The 21,224-nt window shown below is 37.7% G+C and overlaps 2 protein-coding genes across 2 annotated transcripts in view; one reads left to right on the top strand and one right to left on the bottom strand.

Annotated features, from left to right (window-relative positions):
• Window positions 1-13,137, bottom strand: part of LOC131534318 (growth arrest-specific protein 2) — a 41,545-nt gene extending 28,408 nt beyond the window's left edge. The window contains exons 1-3 of the mRNA XM_058767148.1: window positions 12,894-13,137; window positions 8,091-8,239; window positions 2,477-2,601 (exon numbers count right to left, since the gene is read on the bottom strand). Of these exons, the coding sequence (XP_058623131.1) occupies window positions 2,477-2,601; window positions 8,091-8,238 (273 nt within the window). The 5' untranslated portion in view covers window position 8,239; window positions 12,894-13,137. The remainder of the gene's footprint in view (window positions 1-2,476; window positions 2,602-8,090; window positions 8,240-12,893) is intronic.
• A 339-nt stretch (window positions 13,138-13,476) lies between these two features.
• Window positions 13,477-15,126, top strand: fancf (FA complementation group F). Its single transcript, XM_058767149.1, has one exon. The coding sequence runs from the start codon at window positions 13,611-13,613 to the stop codon at window positions 14,604-14,606; it is 996 nt and encodes a 331-aa protein (XP_058623132.1). The 5' UTR covers window positions 13,477-13,610; the 3' UTR covers window positions 14,607-15,126.
• The last annotated feature ends 6,098 nt before the right edge of the window (window positions 15,127-21,224 follow it).

The following is a 21,224-nucleotide window of genomic DNA, read 5'->3' as shown; positions in this document are numbered from 1 at the left end:
TGTCTGGCAGACCTCAAAACCATCCTATCAACCTAGGCAGAAGGTATGGCTCTCAATGAAGGACACCCAGTTACATCTTCCCTGCAAGAAGCTGAGTTCTTGATTCACCGGCCAATTTGAGATTGAGAGTCAGATTAACCCCATCACATTTAAGTTGAAGTTACTCAGCACTTCAGAATCCATCCTGTCTTCCACGTCTCCCATCTAAAACCCTATCACTCACCTGTTACTTTTTCCTCCACAGAGCCTGGGACTGTTGACTAACCCCCTTTGCTACCAATTGAGGCCCATGGAAATATGTACACGGTTGAAGACATTCTGGACTCCCGGCGCTGAGGTGGTCTTCTGAAGTATTTGGCAAACGGAAAAATACGGCCCAGAGGAAAGATCCTGGGTTCCCAGAAATGACATCCTTGACCCTGAGCTACTTACCTTCTTCCACAAGAGAAATTATGATGGTCGAGAGCTGCCACCTCAACGTATATAATAGTAACTTTGAAGACACTAAAATAAAACTCAACACAAGGCCGCATAAATATTATTTTATATTTAACTATTTGCTCTGACAGAAAAAAAAAAAAAAAAAATTACCTGCCATTCTGACAAGCAAAATATGTTTACAGTTAAAACAGTTTTATTATTATTAATGTACACATCTCAATTACAGGCATGTTTATACTACACTGTCCAAATACCTGGTCATATTAAATGCATATTAAATGCACTGACTGATCTTACACTACTCTCCTCTAACTAATTTGGCAATATTCAGTGCATACAGTACTATGCAGGTCTACATCTCATGATTGCTTTGATATGCCAATTGTGAAAACTTGTGGCCATGAATTCTACTGTGTAATTCCTTCAGGGACTCTATTAGAATGGGAGCGAGTTATAACTAACAGAAAGCCCCATTCTGAGTATCTGTAAGAGGTGGTTCTTGGCCAAGACAAGCAGAAATATTTTCTTAATTTACCATCGAAAAAATCTCCTGATCTTAATGGTTTTCCCATCTGGAGGAGTTTTTGAACACTTAACAAGTCACAGCTTTCATTAGGCTGCTCTGTTAAAATGAGAAAGCTCAGTGATTTTCCAAAGTTCATCGTCCCACAATGCCGAGGTTTGGCAGGGAATGGCAAGCGGCCCTGATTCCAGACAAAAGTCTTTGTGTGAGAGAGAGACTAAAAATGCATTCAATACCAGCACCTGAAACCAAAACACTGCAGTATTCTGTAACCTCAGTCTGAAAACATGCACCGGTTTTGGCAGCCGTGCTGAATTAATTCATGTTACTGCCGTGGAAATGCATGCAACATGCTGAATGCAGAAAATAATGAAAGAGTGCTAATGTTATGCTAATGTGCAAATGTTCAGTTCACATGCAATCACTCTACAGATGACTAGGAAATATCTGTCAAGCGCAACTGAATTCATGATATAGCTAGTCACAATGCTATCATATATGAAACATAGCATATCTCATAAAGCTTAGCATACCTATTGTTCCATTCATAAAATCAGACCACTTGAGTTACTTCTGAAATGGGAGCTACAGCAAAAACTTTAAAGTTTGAGAAAACATAACATAAAGAGAAATCAAGCAGTTCCCAAAACATCATTGGGCCAGGATGATGACTAGCCTTATAATGAGATTGACTATTTATCTAGATATTCTTTCTTTTATTTAAGTCAGGTTAAACAATTCAGATTAACCTGACTTCCAGCCAGTATCATGGTTTAATCATCTCTAAGAAGTTTAAATTCATACCACACAAAGCAGCACTGTTAAGGTCCTTGCACACTGAGTCCGAAATTTTCGTTTGCGTTTTTTTTCCCCCATTCGTCATCCTTTCCTATCAAAATGCTTGTTACGGATGCGAAAATGCAGGAAATCGAACCTGATCCAAAATTTTTATGACGGTCGAAAGTTTCAGAGGCAGTGTGTAAACGTGATTGACACAACGTGAGGTCGTATTTATTTATTAACGTGCGAAAAATTCTGACGAAAATTTCAGACTCAGTGTGCAATGACCTTTACAGTCTTCAAAGCAGAACTTTTTGTACAAATTCATTGCCTTCAACAATAAATAAATTAAGACTACTAATGTCTAATCTAATTAATTAAACTAATGTCAGAAATCTAATTGTCTGCTATAGGCAATGGGCTTTGCATTTAAATGATAAAATAAAAATAACTACAGCACGATTGAGGCCATAATTTTAGCAGACTGATGTTTTGTCTGAACTTTACATTCCACTTGCATTGAAGATGAACAACTTTGCAGACTATCACATTTATCCAATTCAGTAGCAGGTTCCTTTGTCGGGGTGAGGATTTGCACCCGATTACAATCAGTGTTATTACATATCACTGATATCAATGTTATTTGATATATTATGATATATTATTCATTTTTATTTTTATATTTGTATTCAGATTTATTATTTTTATGAATAAATAACAGTAAATTAGTACCTTTCCTGGTGAATCCACATCGGGGTCATTTTGCCTGAACTTCTCCTGCAGCGTCTCAGCCAGCTGACACAACAGGAAACCATTATCTAACCTGTCCATGAAGCTCTCGGCTGTGATTTCCACACCTGATGGAAAAGATGAGAGAAAGAGATGAAAATCCCACAAAAGACTTCAGTTTGATTGTGCTTCATTGAACTTAGCTTATTTTTATAACGCTGATCGGTACATTACCAAATTACAGCATACAAGTCAGAAATGAACTTTTCGGCATCTGGGAATAAATCTGTATATCAAATAAGGTTTGGTAAAATTTTATTTATTATTATTATTATTATTAGAAATAAAGTAGTAACTAAGAAATAACATTCTGAGAAATAAAGAGAAATAAATTATTTTTGAAATATTTATATATAAAAACTAATTTCTATAGGTAACCTTTTAAATATTTCTATCATCTCTTGATTCTGGAAATACTCAATATGTTATGATTATGATAACATGTATTGATATATATATATATATATATATATAAAAAAGAAATTCTCAAATTAATATGATCAAAAACTAAGCTTTAACTAAGCAATATATGTACATTTTTATTGTGTTTAATTTAATCTTAATTCTTCAATTAATATTCATATCAGATTTGAAATACATTCTCAATAATGACACACAACCCTGTGTCAAATCCAGACATTTGTTGCAGCCATGATTCACAGATAAACACATTTCAGTCCCTAAAGCAGACAAGTGCTTTGGAAGGAAGCAGCTGATTTATTTTGCAACAGTATTCCAGATGAGACACGCACACACACAGAGACACAGACTCAATTCTACGCAGATCAACATGTGGCGGCTACATTTTACTGACTTCCAGACGATCATTCTTTCTGCATGATGTCACTGTGAAACAGGAGGTGGTGGCAGGGGGTTGGGGTATCTGTGGAAAGAGCATATTTTCTCATCCACTATATATATATATTTTTTTTTTGATAGAGAGGGGGCGTCAGTGGTCGAGGGGGTTCAGATGTTTTAATGAGTTCCAAATGTGGTAATTGAGCCCAGTGCAGAGGAGACGGAGAGCTTGTGAAATCCTTTCTGAACGTGCCTCCCTTGCTCCCCTTTTAAAGAACCAACATCTACACTACCTATAGTGTACTATACTTCAGAATCTAAGACATTTAAGTAATACATATTGAGAGTGAACAATTACTTTGATATTTCTCAGTTGTCCTGGCAAAATTAAAGGGGCCATGTAATTTATTTTTTAAAATATTCTTTTAATATGTACCTTGAGGGTTCACTTAAAATGTGTGCACTGTATTATATATATATATATATATATATATATATATATATATATATATATATATATATATATATATATATATATATACACACACACACATACACAAAGAGGTGCATCTCAAAAATTAGAATATTGTGAAAAATTCATTATTTTTTGTAACTAATTTCAAAAAGTGAAACTTTCATATATTATAGATTCATTACATGTAAAGTAAAACGTTTCAGGGTTTTTTTTGTTTGTTTTAATTTTGATGATTAGAGCTCACAGCTCATGAAAGTCAAAAATTCAGCATCTCAAAATATTAGAATATTTCCTAAGATCAATCAAGAAGCGATCAGCCTGTGGCACTGCTGAGGCACTATTGAGCCTTCAGCTCGTCTGTATTGTTGGATCGACTGTTTCTCATCTTTCTCTTGAAAATATCCCATAGATTCCATATGAGGTTCAGGTCAGGTACGTTGGCTGGCCAATCAAGCACAGTAATATCATGGTCTGCAAACCACTTGGAAGTGGTTTTGGCTCTGTGGGCAGGTGCTAAAGTCCTGCTGGAAAAGGAAATCATCTCCATAAAGCTTGTCAGCAGATGGAAGCATAAAGTGCTCCAAAATCTCCTGGTAGATGGGTGCATTGACTTTGGACTTGACAAAACACAATGGACCAACACCAGCAGATGTCACGGCACCCAAAGCATCACTGACTTCAGAAACTTCAAGAAGTCAAGCTGGACTTCAAGCAGCTTGGATTATGTGCCTCTGCAGTCTTCCTCCAGACTCCAGACCTTGATTTCCAAATGAAATGCAAAATTTACTTTTATCTGAAATGAGGACTGTGGACCACTGAGCAACAGTCCAGTTCTATTTCTCCACAGCCCAGGTAAGATGCTTCTGATGTTGTCTCTGGTTCAGAAGTGGCTTGGTAGCCCTTTTCCTGAAGACGTCTGAGCGTGGTGACTCCTGATGCACTGACTCCAGCTTCAGTCCACTCCTTGTGAAGCTCTTCCAAGTGTTTGAATTGGTTTTGTTTGACAGTATTTTCAAGCTTGCGGTCATCCCTGTTGCTTGTGCACCTTTTCCTACCCAATTTCTTCCTTCCAGTCAACTTTGCATTTAATATGCTTTGATACAGCACTCTGTGAACAGGCACCCCTTTCAGCAATGACCTTCTGTGACTTCTGTGGCTAACACATCATCATACTGCACGTGAGTTTTTCAAATACATTATTTATATAAAGCTACTGTATCATTTATAGACAACAGGCTATAAAATGTTTATTTATGGTTTGCAACGCAGCTGCTGTCAGATCCAATTTGTTGAAAGAGGGCTCTTTCAACAAATGTTTCTTTGCAAACTCTCTATTACAGTGTGCCTCATTTACAAAACAATCTGCAATCGAATGCTCGAAACAAACAAATAGTCCTCCGATGCTATCTGAAATTGTTCCACTTTTTCTGACAATGAAGTCTGTATAGAGATGCAAACATACTGTTTAAACCATATGTGTCAAAGTGAACGTTGCTTAACTCTTCCATTTGTCCTGTTGTCGGGAGTAGCTCAAGCGTTTGGAGAAATTGAACAGGCAAGTGTATACTGTATCTAGTGTAGACAGTGTCAGTAATTATAATGAGTTCTATTTGAATTTGAAGCGAAATGATGCAACACTCGCATCTAGACTTGTATCAGCCATTAAGCGAGTAAATGCCAGTGGGTGGGGCCTATGATGTGATGATGTAAATCTATTTGTCGATGACTTGCTCATATGGCAGTCATATCCAAATGTATTCGCCTGAGACATCAGAATCTATCTGTGATATCCAAAAAAAAAAAAAAAAGATAATTTTTGTAACTTGGTTACATTTTATGTTATGTATATTTGTATTTATTTATTTGTAGTGAGAAATATGTTTTAAGCTTGTAGGGTGATTTAATGATACAAAGACCTCTTATATGTTAAAAGATGAAGGGAAATTTGATTTATCATGGTACTAAATGATTATTAGCTTGACAAAAGTCTTCAAGTCCTATCTGCTTAGAATTAAATTTCCTAAACTGGTTGTCATTTCATTTGATTTCATGATTACATTTCATTAACATCAACAATAAAATATGACATCAACGGTATAATAAATTGTGCTTTTTAGCTCCAAACACCACTAGTAAATAAAAAGTGCAACAAAAATTCAAGACAAAAAATAGTAAACTAACAATATTAGAAAGCAACAAAAAGCCAGTGTATGTTTCATGTAAACAAGTGGCTTCAGCAAATGGTCAAATTGTGTTCCTGTAACACAGATCAGTTTCAGACATCTGAGCAGCTATTTGTCTAAAAAAACAACACAGAGACAGGCATAAGCCACTAAAGAGTATGGACAATCTGGATAGGGAACTAGTGGTTGGTATGTGGTTGAATATGAAGCCCCTATGTGGCCCACTGCGGCTCCTGGCTTCCTTTTGCTCCAGGCAGACCAAAGACAAAGCCCTGGTTTCAGCTGGCTGTTCACGGCCTGAGAGCTGCCAGAAATTCCATAGACATCCCCCTTCATCCACACACACACACACACAGAACCGAAGCCAGGGCCACGACACACTACCATTCTTCTCTCTTCATAATTTGTCTCGTAGTTGAAATGGTGAGTGGTGTTCAGAATCTGATTAATGCTGGGAAATGTTGGAAAATAAAACATGGACACATGCAGTCATGCCTGCACATGCACATAAGTCGATTACATTAATCAAAGAAAAATAAAAAATAAATAAAATAAAACTATCACATTATTTAAAATCAAAACATTAAAGAAATGTATGGCACATTAAGGAATGCATGTTTTAAGGGCTTAAACTTATCGATATCAGCTTAAATTAAATTATTTGATATGAAGAAATGATAATATACAAAAGATAAACAGAGCACAGCTGGATGTGCCCTAAGCAACCTATGCAAATAATGAAACATGAATTTAAACATTTCCTCTCCACCATGAACAGAATACACCAGCAGAATGAAGAAGGCCTTAGCACATAGCCTTGTTGCACACCTCATGCATTAGTCAACCTTATGAAAATTTACACATGAAAATCCAATATTGTATTATTAATTGAATTACAGTTCCAAATCACAACTGGACACACTGCAAATAGAACACAAAAAATAAAATAAAATATGTTACTGTACTTTAAATGGATCCCTGGGTATTAAGACTTGTATGGCTTAATATAACGTAAATGATGCCTCTTATTGAAATATGTAGTAGACAACCCATCAAAGATTTGTTATTTAAAAAAAAAAAATCACATCGTTTTATACATATTTTGGACTATGGGGGGGGGGCAGCATTATTCTGATGACGTAAAATGGTTGAACTCGGTGAGCTACTAGCTACCTGTTGCTATTTTTACCACAACACAACTCGTAATAAAATACTGATATGATGACCACAGCTACTGAAAGGGCTTACAGGTGGCGATGGATATAAGCACAGGCTTAAACCATGGATTTTTCCCCACAAGGAGTCTAAACGCCCCAGATATCGAGGGAAATCCGCGCTGAGAAAGTCCTCTAGCGGCCGCACGTCATGATTAGCGCCGGCATGTTTACGTCCTAAAGATGGCATCTAGTGTTTCTTGTCTCAGCCGTTTGTAAGCTCTTTCACTAGCTGTGGTCTATAAAAGACTAAAAGGCATCAGGGCTAAAGTGGAGAGAAAAAAGAAGCGGGTCTTTAGGAAGTTTTATCCGTCCACAGGCATCTTCCCATACTTTTCTCCTCTTCTTATTGCTAGGAAAGCAGTGAAGTCTTACATTGCTCCCCCACTACACAATGTAGTGTTCAATGTTTAAATATCTTTTTTTTTTTTTTTTTTTTTTTAATTTCACTGGTTTAGGCCTAGTTATTACCCTGTTATTGTAATTGCTAATAGTATGTGCATGCGGAATATGAATGTAAAAGGAAGTGCTACCAATAAAACAGTATCCCACACACTAGTTTATTTCAGCAGAAGCACAGTATTATTACCAACCTATATAGTATTAGCATTAATTAGCCATATGACTAAATGACAGATGAATTTGGCAAAACATGGTTTAATTTGATCAACGACCGTTGACATCAGAAACAAAAGACTTATGAAGCATTTTCCTATTGCTTTTCAATGTTGCATATATGCATTGCTGTTATATAGCATTGTTTTTTTTTTTGTTTTTCCCGATCTTAACTCAGAACATATACTTTCTTGTAGCAATTTAACAGAGAATCACTGATATGAAAGATACAGGAACTGTTAAGGCATTGAGGCAGGAGCAGCTTGACTTACCCAGCATGCTAGAGAGCCAGAGCGCCAGGTCTTCCTTCATGGGCAGCAAACTGGCCTCATGTCTGCTGGCCAGCCACTGACTGTACTGCTGCAGATCTGTGAGGCCCGGCCCAGCCGGCTGCTGCTTACCGCTCAGAGGACTGAACATGCTTCAGAAAACAGAGAGGAACATCTACATCAGTACAACTAAATAACATTAACTTTGACTTTAACTTTTTGGTTTTGACTAAATCCCTCAAATGAATTATTTTCTTTTCCCACAGAGCACAAACGTCATCTGATCACTCAAGCCCTTTCTGTTGTTTCAAAGTAGACTCTTATCCTCTATACCGATCTTCTCATCACAGTCCAGCTCCAGGCTCTATCTTCTCTGTCCTGTGATATCATATTCACTCTCTCTTTTTTTTTTTTAAGACAGAACAGACACACACTGTGTGGCTTCTCTCCGGTCCTGCTCTAGTGTGATTCTTTTCTGACCCAAAGGCTCTTTACACAAATGACCATGCTCTTCCCAATGAATTAGTTGTAATTCATTAGATAACATTTTGTCACATAAATAATCCAAGCATCTTAGAGTGTCATCTATCTTGTTTGGTGTTTTCCTAAAAACAACAGTCTTTAAAATTATGATTGGACTTGGCAGGACATCATCTGCAAAGAAGAATAGTGAGTGAAAATTGAAAGTGAATGATAGGGACCGTCGAACAATAAGAAGGATTGTGTCCAAACAGCACACAACCACTGCAGCAAAAGTGACAGCAAACCTCAAACTTGACCCTGTTTCCACAAAAACCAAACCTAGAGAACTTCACAAAGCCAGCGTTCATGAAAAAGCTGCAACTGCTAAAACGTTTCATCACAGACACCAATGCTAAAATGCAAAAAAGGTGTCATGATCATTACCTAATCAAATTATGTTGGTTTTACCCCCATCCTTTGTCCACAGTACAAGCGATTCATTTACAACATTCTTTAATATGGTTATCATCAGGATGTCCAGACATGTGTCTCTTTATTATAACAGCTCTGGTTGTTAAAGGAGCATTTGCTTGTTTGTCAAAGGCAGTTTTATTTCTCTGTAACAACCTGATGCTATTTGCAGAGGAATGTGCAAGAATCCAGTTGAATTTCAGTGACGAAGGTAGTGCATTCTCTTGTAATTCTAGAGAATCCTGCTGATCAAACAGGTTAATCTGGTTCTTCTGAAGGTAAAACATCCCTCGGAAAAGCTTGTTACTTTATATCATTGCTGTTTGAAGTTTTGTTCCAGAGTTAGAACGCATTAAAAGCAGTGGCTTGGTGTTTTACAAATGAACATTGGTGATAGGTGATGCTAGCCAGCATTGCGAGGGATTTCCCTTTACCCATAATTCATGCAAGGAACTAGAGAGAAGTTATGAGTTCTGAGAAGTATAAATATCTTCAGTGATGCAGAACAGGACCTCTTCCTAAGTTCTGCTCTCCTGTAGCCCACTAAGCAACCTGGGAATGAACCTGGGACTCCAACAATCGCCACATTGTTGCGGTGGGCTCTGAATGGCTGGCAGGCGAAGGCGAACTGAAAGTCAATCTGTATATTTTCCTTGTTCCACAAAATAGTACGCCAGAGTTCACTTTACCTGCCAAACGTCTATCAGATAAAGCCAAACCTCTTCTTTCTTTCTCTTTCTGAAAGAGCTCCTGTGCTGGAAAAGGTTGAGAGAAAAAGAAACCAGAGAAATGAAAGAGGTGTTACTGGCTCTCTAAACAATAAAAAAAAGAGGACACGCTGTCCCATATGGACAAAGGCAATGTGAACAGCAGTCCACTAATAATATCAGAGCTGTCTGTCTGCTCTTAATATTTCCCAGACAGATTCAGTGTTCATTGGGTGTTAAGTGAGAAAGCTGATACGAAAGAACGTGAGAATGACCTTATTAGTGGTGCCTGCATCTTTATTATATTTCGAAGCAATCAGATCTGGCAGACAATAAAACGGATCTGATAAATTCAGTACGGTTACATTGAAGGAGGGAGCCAAGACACATCTAGAGACCTGAATATCACAGGGACTTAAGAGTTGGCAATACGCGAGCAACCAAGAAACCTCCCAGAACCCCCGAACAAACCTACAGAACACTCTAGCGCTAGAACTTACATGTACCGTTAAGGTATTGATATGCAACCTTTAGGAGTAAATAAGGTACAAAGATGTACCTTTCTTGAACCTGCTTTAGCAACCACATCGGACAAGGGTCAATGACATAGCACTCATTATTGCATGTATCTGTTAATTTATTCACAATGCATTAAAAATGCACTTCATACAAGCATTGACCTGATTACATATTTTCCGTGAGGAACAACAATATAATTTCTGACTTAAAATCCCATTAATTAATTATTTATTTATTTGTTTATTATTTATTTGTAACATAAAACGCTGGGTGATGGAACCATTTTATCATAACAAAGAAAAAAATCCTCATTAAAAGAATGGCATTCTTGTTTGCAGTTTGGCATAATCTTTTAATCAACAAATTTGATAAAAATGTATATATTTTGAATGAAATATTTGAATAATATTTTTCGTATTTTTATGATAAGGCATGGCTAGTAAAATGTCTCCTTAAAATTTTATATTTAAGAATTAACAATTAATTATGAAAATTATCAGTAAAAAAATCATAATCATAAAATCAGTTTGAATAATAGATAGAATAAAAATATTTTATTTGTATTAGTGCTGTCAAACGATTAATCGTGATTAATCGCAACCAAAATAAAGGTTTTTGGGTAACACTTTACAATAAGGTGTCATTTATTTACATTCATTTATGTATTAACTAACATGAACAAACAATGAACAATTAATTTAGTACACTATTTATTCATCTTTGTTAATGTTAGTTAATGAAAATACAATTGTTCATTTTTTGTTCATGTTAGCTCACAGTGCATTAACTAATGTTAAACCTAACTTCTGATTTTAATAATGCATTAGTAAATGCTGAAATTAACATTAACTAAGATTAATACATGCTGTAGAAGTAGTGTTCATTGTTAGTTTGTGTTTACTAATGTTGTTAACTAATGAACCTTATTGTAAAGTGTTACCAGTTTTTGTTTATATTATATATGTATGTGTACTGTGTGTATGTTTATGTATATATATACATACACACACATACAGTATATAGCTTGAAAATATTTGTTTATACATTTATATAATCATATTCTTATATATTTAATATATAAACAACATTTTTCTTAAATATATACATGCATGTGTTTATATACACATATACATATTATATATATATATATATATATATATATATATATATATATATATATATATATATATATATATATATATACACACAGTATACTCACATATATTATGTAAACATAAACTTTTATTTTGGATGCGATTAACCGCTTGACAGCACTATTTTTTTATTAAAATCTAACAAACATGCAAAGAATGTCTAAGAACTTGACACGTGCAGTACTTTTTAAAAGATGTTTCCTTTTCTTTATTATGATCTCTCCTTTGTTCCACTGATCATCAAGTAGCCACTCAGAACACTGTACTGATAATGTCTGGTTTTCCGGACAAGAACCACTCAGATAGATTTTCTTCCAAGTGAATCTTAAAAATAAATAAATAAATTAAAATTCAAAAGCAGACATACATTCCTGACACATGACACCTGGAAACTGACGCTCAGCAAACACAAACCTGCAGAGTTCACAGATGGAGGGGACATTTACAGTGCATTCAACACCACACATATGAACACACATATTGGGCACATATGGTAGAAATCAAAGGTCAGTGTACAGTGTGACACACTCAAACCTTTAGCTGGGACGATTATATTAAACAACGTAATATTATTTCACAGTCAATATTTTTCTAGCAAACAGTAGCGACAGAGGAGTGAAAGGCAGTAGGTGTCCTCCATATGTTGTGTGCATTTTCCATCCATAAACCATAAACGCTGACTTTGACTAATGCAGAAATTATAACTGATAATACTTCAGCTCGCATATCTGATTCTGTTGCAGTTATTTGATCCTCAATGCTTTGTCATGTTCAAAAAGCAGAGGACACACATTGTATTCTGTCCTTAAAGGACAGTGAAGGGTAAACCATGTGCACACAGGACTACTGTATAACGCAGTGATCATCAACACATCTCACATTATCTAAATACAATCAGAATTTTGGCCTTTTGCATGCAAGTTCAGTTCAAAGTATATTAAGCAAAGATTTGGTCTAGTTGCCTGCACAATCCAGTTACTTCATTTTTCATGTATTACCCTGGCTTTAATTATGTTTACAAGCTATTACACACTTTAACTGTTAGTTTTAAATGCACCCATTTTACTGAGGCAGCTCATATGAGAGAAAAACTCAAATACTTTCAGCAGTCTGAGGAGAAAAACTTTTATTTTCTGTTTTCAAGTGGGCATGCTTGACATTTTATGGCTGTAGTAATATTTCAAAGCTGCTGGTGCTTTCATGAGCTATTTCTGACACAAAGAGAAACCACAAAAACAGACTGCTTTGTACAGATGCATCTAAAATATAAAATGCATTCCCCCAAAACAATTTCAGCAAAAATAAACATTTTGCCAACTTGAAGGAACATTAAAAAAAATAAAAATAAATAATAAAATAAAATTGCAAGTTATTACGTTTTAGTTTTTTTTTTTTTAAGAATATTTATTTCATACCTATCTTATTTCATTAAGATCTATATATCCATCTATCTATGGAAAAAACATTTTGCATTCCCAAAAGTATACACTTACCCTCCAGAATGTTCTGTCTGCGGTCAGTTCTTCAACAGTAGACGGTCGTTTCCAATGAATTCATGCTTTTCTCAGCACAGGGTGCTCAGACTGTTGTTCACCGTGACACTGAGCCTCAAAGACCCGACTGTTATTGCGGGTCTCAGTTCAAAGTGCGCTCCTGCGATGGACACATCTCGCAATCTCACCGCCTCCCTGAGCGACGCGACGCGACGCGACGCGTCTTTATCTGCGCGAGTCATATGGAGCTGCACAACAATATAAAACTAGACCCGTAGTAGAAAGAGGGGGACTTAACTGATCGGGGAAAAAAGGGTAATAAAAAAAAAAACGTTTTATTTTATTATTTATTTATTTACTGATAAAAAAAAAGTAAAATAAAATTAGTCTACAAAACTTGCAAAGCACTTTAATTTGTAAAATGAGAATCTATTTATACGTTTCATCATGCGTTCAGTAAGCTATTTTGATCGAGTATTGTTTTGCTATAGCTCGTTTTGCGTAAAAGATAACTAAAAGCCAGTTGTTTAAAACGCAATTTCATGTCTTTTATTTTGAAATACTGCCACTGAAGTTCCGTGCCGCGGAAAAAGTGACGTCGCGCGCGCTCCAGCCAATAGCGAATGAGGACCGAAGCACGCTGACAGAGTCAGAAGATCGTCCCGTGCGCACGCTGATTTGTTTATGTTTAGCTAAACGCGGTGGGGAGCGAGTCTCATGGAGGCTGTGCTGAGACACCTGACCAACATCCTGGAGCTGCTGGCCGTGTCTCAGACGGACCGCGTCGGTGAGTGGGACCGTGACACCGCGCTCCGGGCGTTTCAGTGGGCTGAGTACTGCGAGCAGCTGCACTCCCGCTTCCAGTCCAACCCTACGGTGCGCTCCGCGCTCGAGGCCGGTCTGAGCGACACCAACAGGCGCCTGCGGGAAACTCTGCCGTCGTGCTCTCCGGTCACGTTCTCTGAACTGGCTCACTGTCAGCACACGCTGCTCGTTCATTTACTCAGAAACCCCTGCGCACCCAACTCCGTCATCCAGATGCTTTTAGCACGGGAATCCCAATTTGACCAAAACAGCCTCATTGCGTGCAAAGCAGCGTTTAACCTGTTGTGCCGCACGCTGGACAGGACGGGCCATGCTGGGGTACAGGCTGAAGCAGCGGTCAGAGGCAGACTGCTGGGGAAGCTCTTGAACTCTGTGCTGAGTCGCTCTGGTAACGAGGAGTACGCGAGAACGCTGCTGGACTCCATCCTTCAAGACAGCGCGGGAAAACCGGAGAGCCTCTGTGACGTCATAGCGGCTGCGTTCCATTCCCCCGATGACGAGCCGAACTCCGTCACTCAGCGCTGTGTCCTCGCCTGGCTGCGCGAGCGCGAGGGGGGTCTGAGTGAAGCGTGCAGATGTCTGTCCCCCGGGCTTTGCGCGGTCCTCTCCCGACAGTCCTGCGAGTTTAAGCAGGCGTACTGGGGGGTTTTGAAACACTGGGCGTCCTGCTTGGAGTATGAAGTCTTGGAGAGTCAGTGGGTGCTGACTTCAGATGAGCCGGTCAACTTTAATGCACTGACTGGTCGATTCAAAGATTTATTACATTCAGGGCCAGCATTAAAAGAGGAGACAGAAACTGAACTCAAAACACTCAAACGGGAAGCTGGAGACTTTAATGTAAAAGGCGTTAGTATATGGACTGATCTAATCATTCAGCTAAAGCTGTAAATACATCAGATTGGAAGTTAATTCAACGCTGTTGTTATTATTATATATATATATATTTATTAACATTTGATGTGAATTTAACTAATGAAAATGTTATATTTGAGGATAGAAGCGTGTGCATTTTTTTTTCCACACGTTTTATAATTATTAAAAGGTTTGTCACGTTTTTATATTTTACGTTTTTTATTCTCTTCTCATTATTGAAAGAGTACTTACTTTTTGATAGCCATCATTTCCATGTTTTTTTTATTTTGTCCATTTCATGTTTTGTAACCATTTTAAGCTATTATTATTATTATTATTATTATTACAATTGAAATTTCTAAGCCTGATTTTGTTCCTCAGCATTGAATAAAATAAAATACAGAAAAGGAGCAACAAAACTCGGTCTCAGTCTCCCAGCAGACAGGGGGCGACAGTACTCTACACCATCAGACATGTGCTTTATCTGAGGGCCGGGTTCCTCCTGGTATTTTATTTACAGCTGAATAATTAATAAAGCTCTTAAACAGTATATGTTACAGTTGTTATCATTTCTGAAGTTTCTGTATTTCTTGAGGAATTGCTTCAGTGATATTCTGCCTCATTAAATACGTCTTGAGATGCATAATACAGAAACAGAGACCTCCTCACAGGCATAGGGAATATAAAATATCAGGTAATTTCATTTAAAGTTTCATCTTTTAAATTTTCCTAAAATAGCCTACAGCTTATAAACTCAGAAAGTCTTCCAGTTTTGTGGAAAACAGCATTTGACCACTGAATTTACAAAAAAAAAAATATATATATATATATATATATACATATATATATAAACAGCAGTTGTCCATTGCACAGTAGGCTTATTCTGTATTTCATCTGTATTGTATAATTAAAAAATACACTCCTTCATTAAAGAGAAATGCTGCTGGGCTGCACTGAATAGGCTGCGTGACAGATGGTGGCATCACTGTCACCTTGGCAACCGTTGGCATTAAGCACAGGATTTCATTTGAAATAGAGGAAGAGGCCATGCAGCGAACGCGTGCGCCTCTTAAATTGGTCCCCGGGGACACGCAGACGCGTGCTTCATGGGCTGGGTTTCATATGTCTGTCACATTAAGGAGGATGAGAAAGAGATCAGGAATCTGCATGGGCCGGGGTCACTCCACGTTCAGTGATTTATGAGGTCACTTGAGGTTGTCGAGACCCGCAATGAAGACTCATCGCTTATGACTTCATCTGAAATCTCAACAGCATTGTGCTGTTTGGTGATGCTTTAAAAGAGGACCTCATTTCCTTCCCAAACAGGTTGTGTTCTCTTAATAAATACAGAATCAGTCAGTCTAATCTGATCTCGAAACCATCCTGTGACGAGCAGACTCTTTATGACGAATTCATTCTGCTACATTTTTATCAAGTTTTTGGTTGTTTTGGGGACTCTATATTGTTCAAGAATGTGTTGTGTTTTGATTAACAATACATGGCAGCTATTACTTTGGAAGGCGCTTGTCATTTAAACACATTAAAATACACAAATTCACACGGTTCTCTGACATTGGTTAATGGTCACATGACATCCAGGTAAACAAATAAAATATTTAATTTTAATGTTTTATTTTGATTCATTTTAAAATGATTTGTTTTAATTGAACTATTTTATGATAGGTTTTGATTAAACTCACAAACCCCCTGCAGTTATTTCACAAACGCAGTTGGGAAAACTTTAGCGAAGTAAAATGTTTAATGCACTTCATGTTGATAACAACAAATGTATTTTTTGTATTTTTAAATATGGCACAATTTAAATCGATGTGAAAAACAAGATAGGTCAAAAGCCATCTAAAAGTGATTACATTACCTAAAATGTGTAATTGATTACATAACTACAATTTTTGTCATGTAATTTGGAATCAGTAACGCATTACAATTTGTAAGTAATCCACCCATTACTGATGGCAGCTAATATGTAAATGGCATGTAGAAAAGATTTCAAATTTTAGGCTAAACATTTTTAATTAGTGATCAAAAACCAAAAAAAGTGGTGCAATTATCCTCTCCTTCATGGACAGAAACGGCAGACACTTCAAAGTAGTTTCTTTCTGTTCCAATGCTCTCGAGATGCTGTGCTTTCTCTGACAGCAGAGCAGACAAATAGTTCTTCGTTTTTTTCTCGTCCCTGTCTCCTTGGAAACAAAGAAAATGTGTTTTCTCAGCTCAAATATGCACTGAGAAAGCAGCAGGGCAATGCTGAGAAAACACAACCGTTTCCACAGTGAATAATCAGAGGCGAGATTTCCTCCCTAACGCAGCAATTCATTATGGACTTCTCTTTGAAATGGGGGAAAAAATCTTGATGTCGTTATTCAGCCATAATACAGATATTTTCCCATCTCTCGTTTGTGGAGAGGCATTATGCAAGAATGCCTTTGAAGTATTAGATGTAAATTAATTATTCACCTTCCCATGATTGCGCTCATCCACCATGCACGTGTTAATAATTTAAATTTAACATACACATAATTCATTTGTTTTCAACATTACATTTAAAGACCCTATTTTATTTTTTAATCGAGTGCTATTTTATCATATTTCCATTTGAAACTGACATTTTGGATGGGGCGTATTGAAGGGCAAATAGTTTTATGTTACAGCCACAAACCCTGATGCAAGATAATGTCATCGTGATTTGTGAGAAAGACTGTAAATTTGGGAATGTGTACATCTGCAAAGGCTACACTAGCATTCAACAGACATACACAAACCACAAAACCTTGATTTTGATATTATAACACAGATTCTGTCAGTTGATTGGCTTCTCGAAAGTCATGTGATGTGTATTTTTGTTGGATTTCCAGTGGTTTTGACTGCTAAACTAATGCAGTAGTATTGATTCAAGCACTACAATCTGCACACATATTAAGTGGCTTTTAAATAACCAAGTAAACTGGTTATTTAACACAGAGATGAAAGAAAAACGCATGTTTTCCACATATAAAGGCACACCTTTATTATCTGTAGTCCCTGTAGACATGGTGAGCTGTGTGAGCGTGTGTTGGGGGCGGGGTGTTGACAGCACCAATGAGGACATGGTTAGTTAAACATGTGATGAAAAGCACAGCTTGGAGAGACTGCAGACAGATGAAGGATCCTGCTTTTTAGAAAGAAGCGGAGCAGATGAATACTGAAGGACAAATGTTGTCACTTGTTCCCATTGTACACCTCTAATGTCTTAAACTGTGCTTTTATTTATTTTTTTTAAATAAAACATCTGACAAATAGAGAATTTAATATAAGGCTACTTATATTTTTATATAAAACACTGAATGAGTCGCATCCTTTGGATCAGCAAATCTCCTAGAAACGTCTCCATATTCTTACACATGGAAAAACCCACAAACTGTAGATCAGAAATGCTTCTTCAGCTGACTTGCAGATGTGACTGAAGTTATAGCTTGTGTAGCGTTTGTTTTGTGAGTAATTCCAGACAAACTGCCTTTGGTTTAATTAGCACTTGCTCTGTTTGTAATATCTGCTGATCAGTTGTTCGCACCTCCATCACTCATGTGTTCTCAGTTCTGCACAAGAGCACAGAGAGGAAGTGAAAAAAAATGAAAGCGAGATCACTATTTAGCTTGTTCTGAGACTCATCCCAGCCTAAATTCACTGGCGTAATTGATAAGAAAGAAAGAGAGTTGAAGAGAAAACAGAATAGAAAGATTGGAATGGAAAGAATCGTAATTGAAAAGATGAACAAGAATTGGGATTGTGCAATAGAAGGGGAACCAGAAATGGAGGGAATGGGGAAAGGAAGGAGGTGCAAAATTGGAAAGGGAAAAGGGAAGGTGAAGAGAAAACAAAAAGACGAACAAGAATGGGAAAGGGAAGAAGTGGATTGGTAAAAGTGAAGGGGGATCAGAGAGGAAGAGAAAGGGAAGAGAAAGGGACAGGAATTTGAAAGAAAGGAGAAGCAAAATGGGAAAGGGAATGGGAACAAGAAAGAAAAAGGGAAGGTGAAGATAAAAGATGAAGAAGAATGGGAAGAAGAAGTGGAATGGAAAGATAGAGAAGGGGGAGCAGAGAGGAAGTGGAAAGCAAACCATTAAGGAAGAGGAAAGGGGAGAGGGGAACCAGAAAGTAAGCAGACAGAGAAACCAGAAAGGAAATGAAGTGAAAGGAGAAATGGAATGTGAATCACAAAACAAAGAGGAAAGAGAAAGGCTAACAAGAAAGGAAGGGGAAATTGAAAGGGAAGAGGAGTTGAACAGGAAAGAGAACATGAAACGAAGGGCGGTGGCAGTCAAATGGACTGTTTAGTTTGACTCATACTCAGTATTTGAGAACAGAGCCTAAAGTGTGACAGCGATGTTTCATAGACCCAATTTCATACCGCTGCTTGAACATGTCTGTGTCTTAAGCATCGTTTCTTAGAGTAGACATTTTTTTCTTTTTGTCTTGTGCTATAGCAGTAGTTCAGAACAGCTCCCAGTCTTTCATTTTATTGCCTGGTTTCATGAGCAGACCCGATGCCGTACAACACTGTCGACAGCTCTGCTGATAGATATCTATATAAATAGCTCTCCACATGGACCAGAGTGTGTGTTCACAGCAGCTGCTGTTAGTGAGAACTTGTGAGGTTTGGTAGGAGTATTTGCCACACAGTCTGGGGTAATGAATCCAGGAAGTGGGTCAGGTTCTGCAAAACATGGAGTGTAGCGGTAGCGTAATGGTTAAATGTCAGGGCTGGATGAACTGCAGTGTCCTGCAGAGTTTAGCTCAAACTCACCTATGTGTACATTTATTGTACCTCTGAAAACCTTGATTGGCTTGATAAGCAAGTCTTAGATTGGGTTGGAGCTAAACTCTACAGGGTAAAATCTGACAAAACCTGGTGTAGTTTCTGGCTCCCCAATCACAGTTTTACACTTCAAAAATCACTGGCATGGTTGTTCCAGTGTCCATATAGAACAAGGGTGACCAATCCTGCTCCTGGAGGGACAATTCCCTGCAGAGTTTAGCTCCATCCAGCCCCAACACACTTGCCTGGAAGTTTCCAGTAATTCTGAAGACGTTCAGGTGTTTTTATTTATGATTGAAGCCAAACTCTGCAGTTTAATTGCCCCTTAAGAATAGGCGTGGACAGCCCTATTGTAGTACAATCAAGCCAAGTTGACACTGAGATACTTAGAAGAACACATTTAAACCTCTAAATCAGGAGTGCCCAGTCTCTGCAGGAAGGTAGATCTCCCCTGCTCTAATTGATGTTTCATTAACAAAAGCCTTATTCGCATGGGATTAGTATTACCTGGTGACCTCTAGTCATTTGTAATAATTGTTGAAGTTGTCTGTGATTTAAATCCTGTGCGAACTGACCATGTCTGTAATTTGTAAAGTAAAATTTCCCCTGTAAATGACCTACCATATTTTGCCGAACACTGAGGTCCTGTGATAATATTAGTCCCATGCGAATCCGCATCTCTGTGATTTGTCCAGGATTTGGCGGGGTCATACATAATTTTTTTCAAGGTTTTTGTTTTCTGTGCACCTTTTTATCAATCCTTAGTGAAGAATGGAAGCTGCATTGTAGTGTTTTGATAGTATTTTGGGTGCTGGGTCATATCTCTATAGACCATTCAACTATACAGTTTCACGAGTTCATGTGCCCATATAATCTTAGCATTAGTGGTAAATGGATTTGGCTTGATGTCTGCAATGGAGGGCTCAGAGAGATATTCTACTCAAGCTCCGATAGCCCCCCTATAGACAGAAGGATAAATTAAATAAATATGCATAAAGGAGGAGATGGGGAGGTGGAGGGATGCCAAAAGAACTAACATCGGAAGTGGTAAGAGGCTGTTTTTATACTTAGTTATTAATGGTAAGATAAGACGGGCGTACTCCTCCTGAAATTATATTAATAAAGAAATCATTATAAAGAATCATTAGATGGAGATGGATGACTTGTATAGCATGTGGTAAGGAACATTCTTCTGTTTATGATATATAATACAGCTATAACAACAAGACATCGTATCCAGGAGATTTTTCAGTAAATTCAAGTAAATTCACAGACATTGCTTATCCCGTGTGAATGCGCCACGTGAAGTTCAGATATGGGGGAGGGGGGTAATTTCTAAATCAACTCTGTCTGATCCGCAAACTATGTTTCATATAACTCCTCCCCGAACTGCCCTGTATCTTGCTCTCCCATTGGCTGTAGGTCATCGCTGATGTGTTTTTCAGTCAGAACTCATTTCACACAGCAGGATTCTGAATCGCCGACAGGCCCAGATATTTTGCATGCCAAATATTTCACGGGCGTGATGTGTCAGTGATTCTTTCAGATCGCGTCTTTGATAATTCACACTGCGTGACTGTCACTCGCGTGAACGAGCACCGATTTGTCAGATATTTCACAAAAACCTGTCGCCGAGTGAAAATCAGGATTAAAACCGTGCAGTGTGAACTCGGCATAACCTCTGTTCCACTACAGTTTTCTGGCATCCCTCCTCCACCTTGACTCCGCACTCCTAACTATTCCCATCCTAGTTTGGGATGTGGTGGAGTTCTCTGAGTTTGGGCTAAATTCTGAGCTCGGAGCCCTCACTTCCTACAGCATACCACATACGCATACTACTT

The sequence above is a fragment of the Onychostoma macrolepis genome, chromosome 25, assembly GCF_012432095.1.
Source record: "Onychostoma macrolepis isolate SWU-2019 chromosome 25, ASM1243209v1, whole genome shotgun sequence".
NCBI classification, from domain to species: domain Eukaryota; kingdom Metazoa; phylum Chordata; class Actinopteri; order Cypriniformes; family Cyprinidae; genus Onychostoma; species Onychostoma macrolepis.
This window is presented reverse-complemented; position numbering and strand designations above follow the sequence as displayed.

Coding starts and splice junctions, on each gene's coding strand:
- fancf (XM_058767149.1), top strand. CDS start 13,611: ATGGAGGCTGTGCTGAGACACCTGACCAACATCCTGGAGCTGCTGGCC.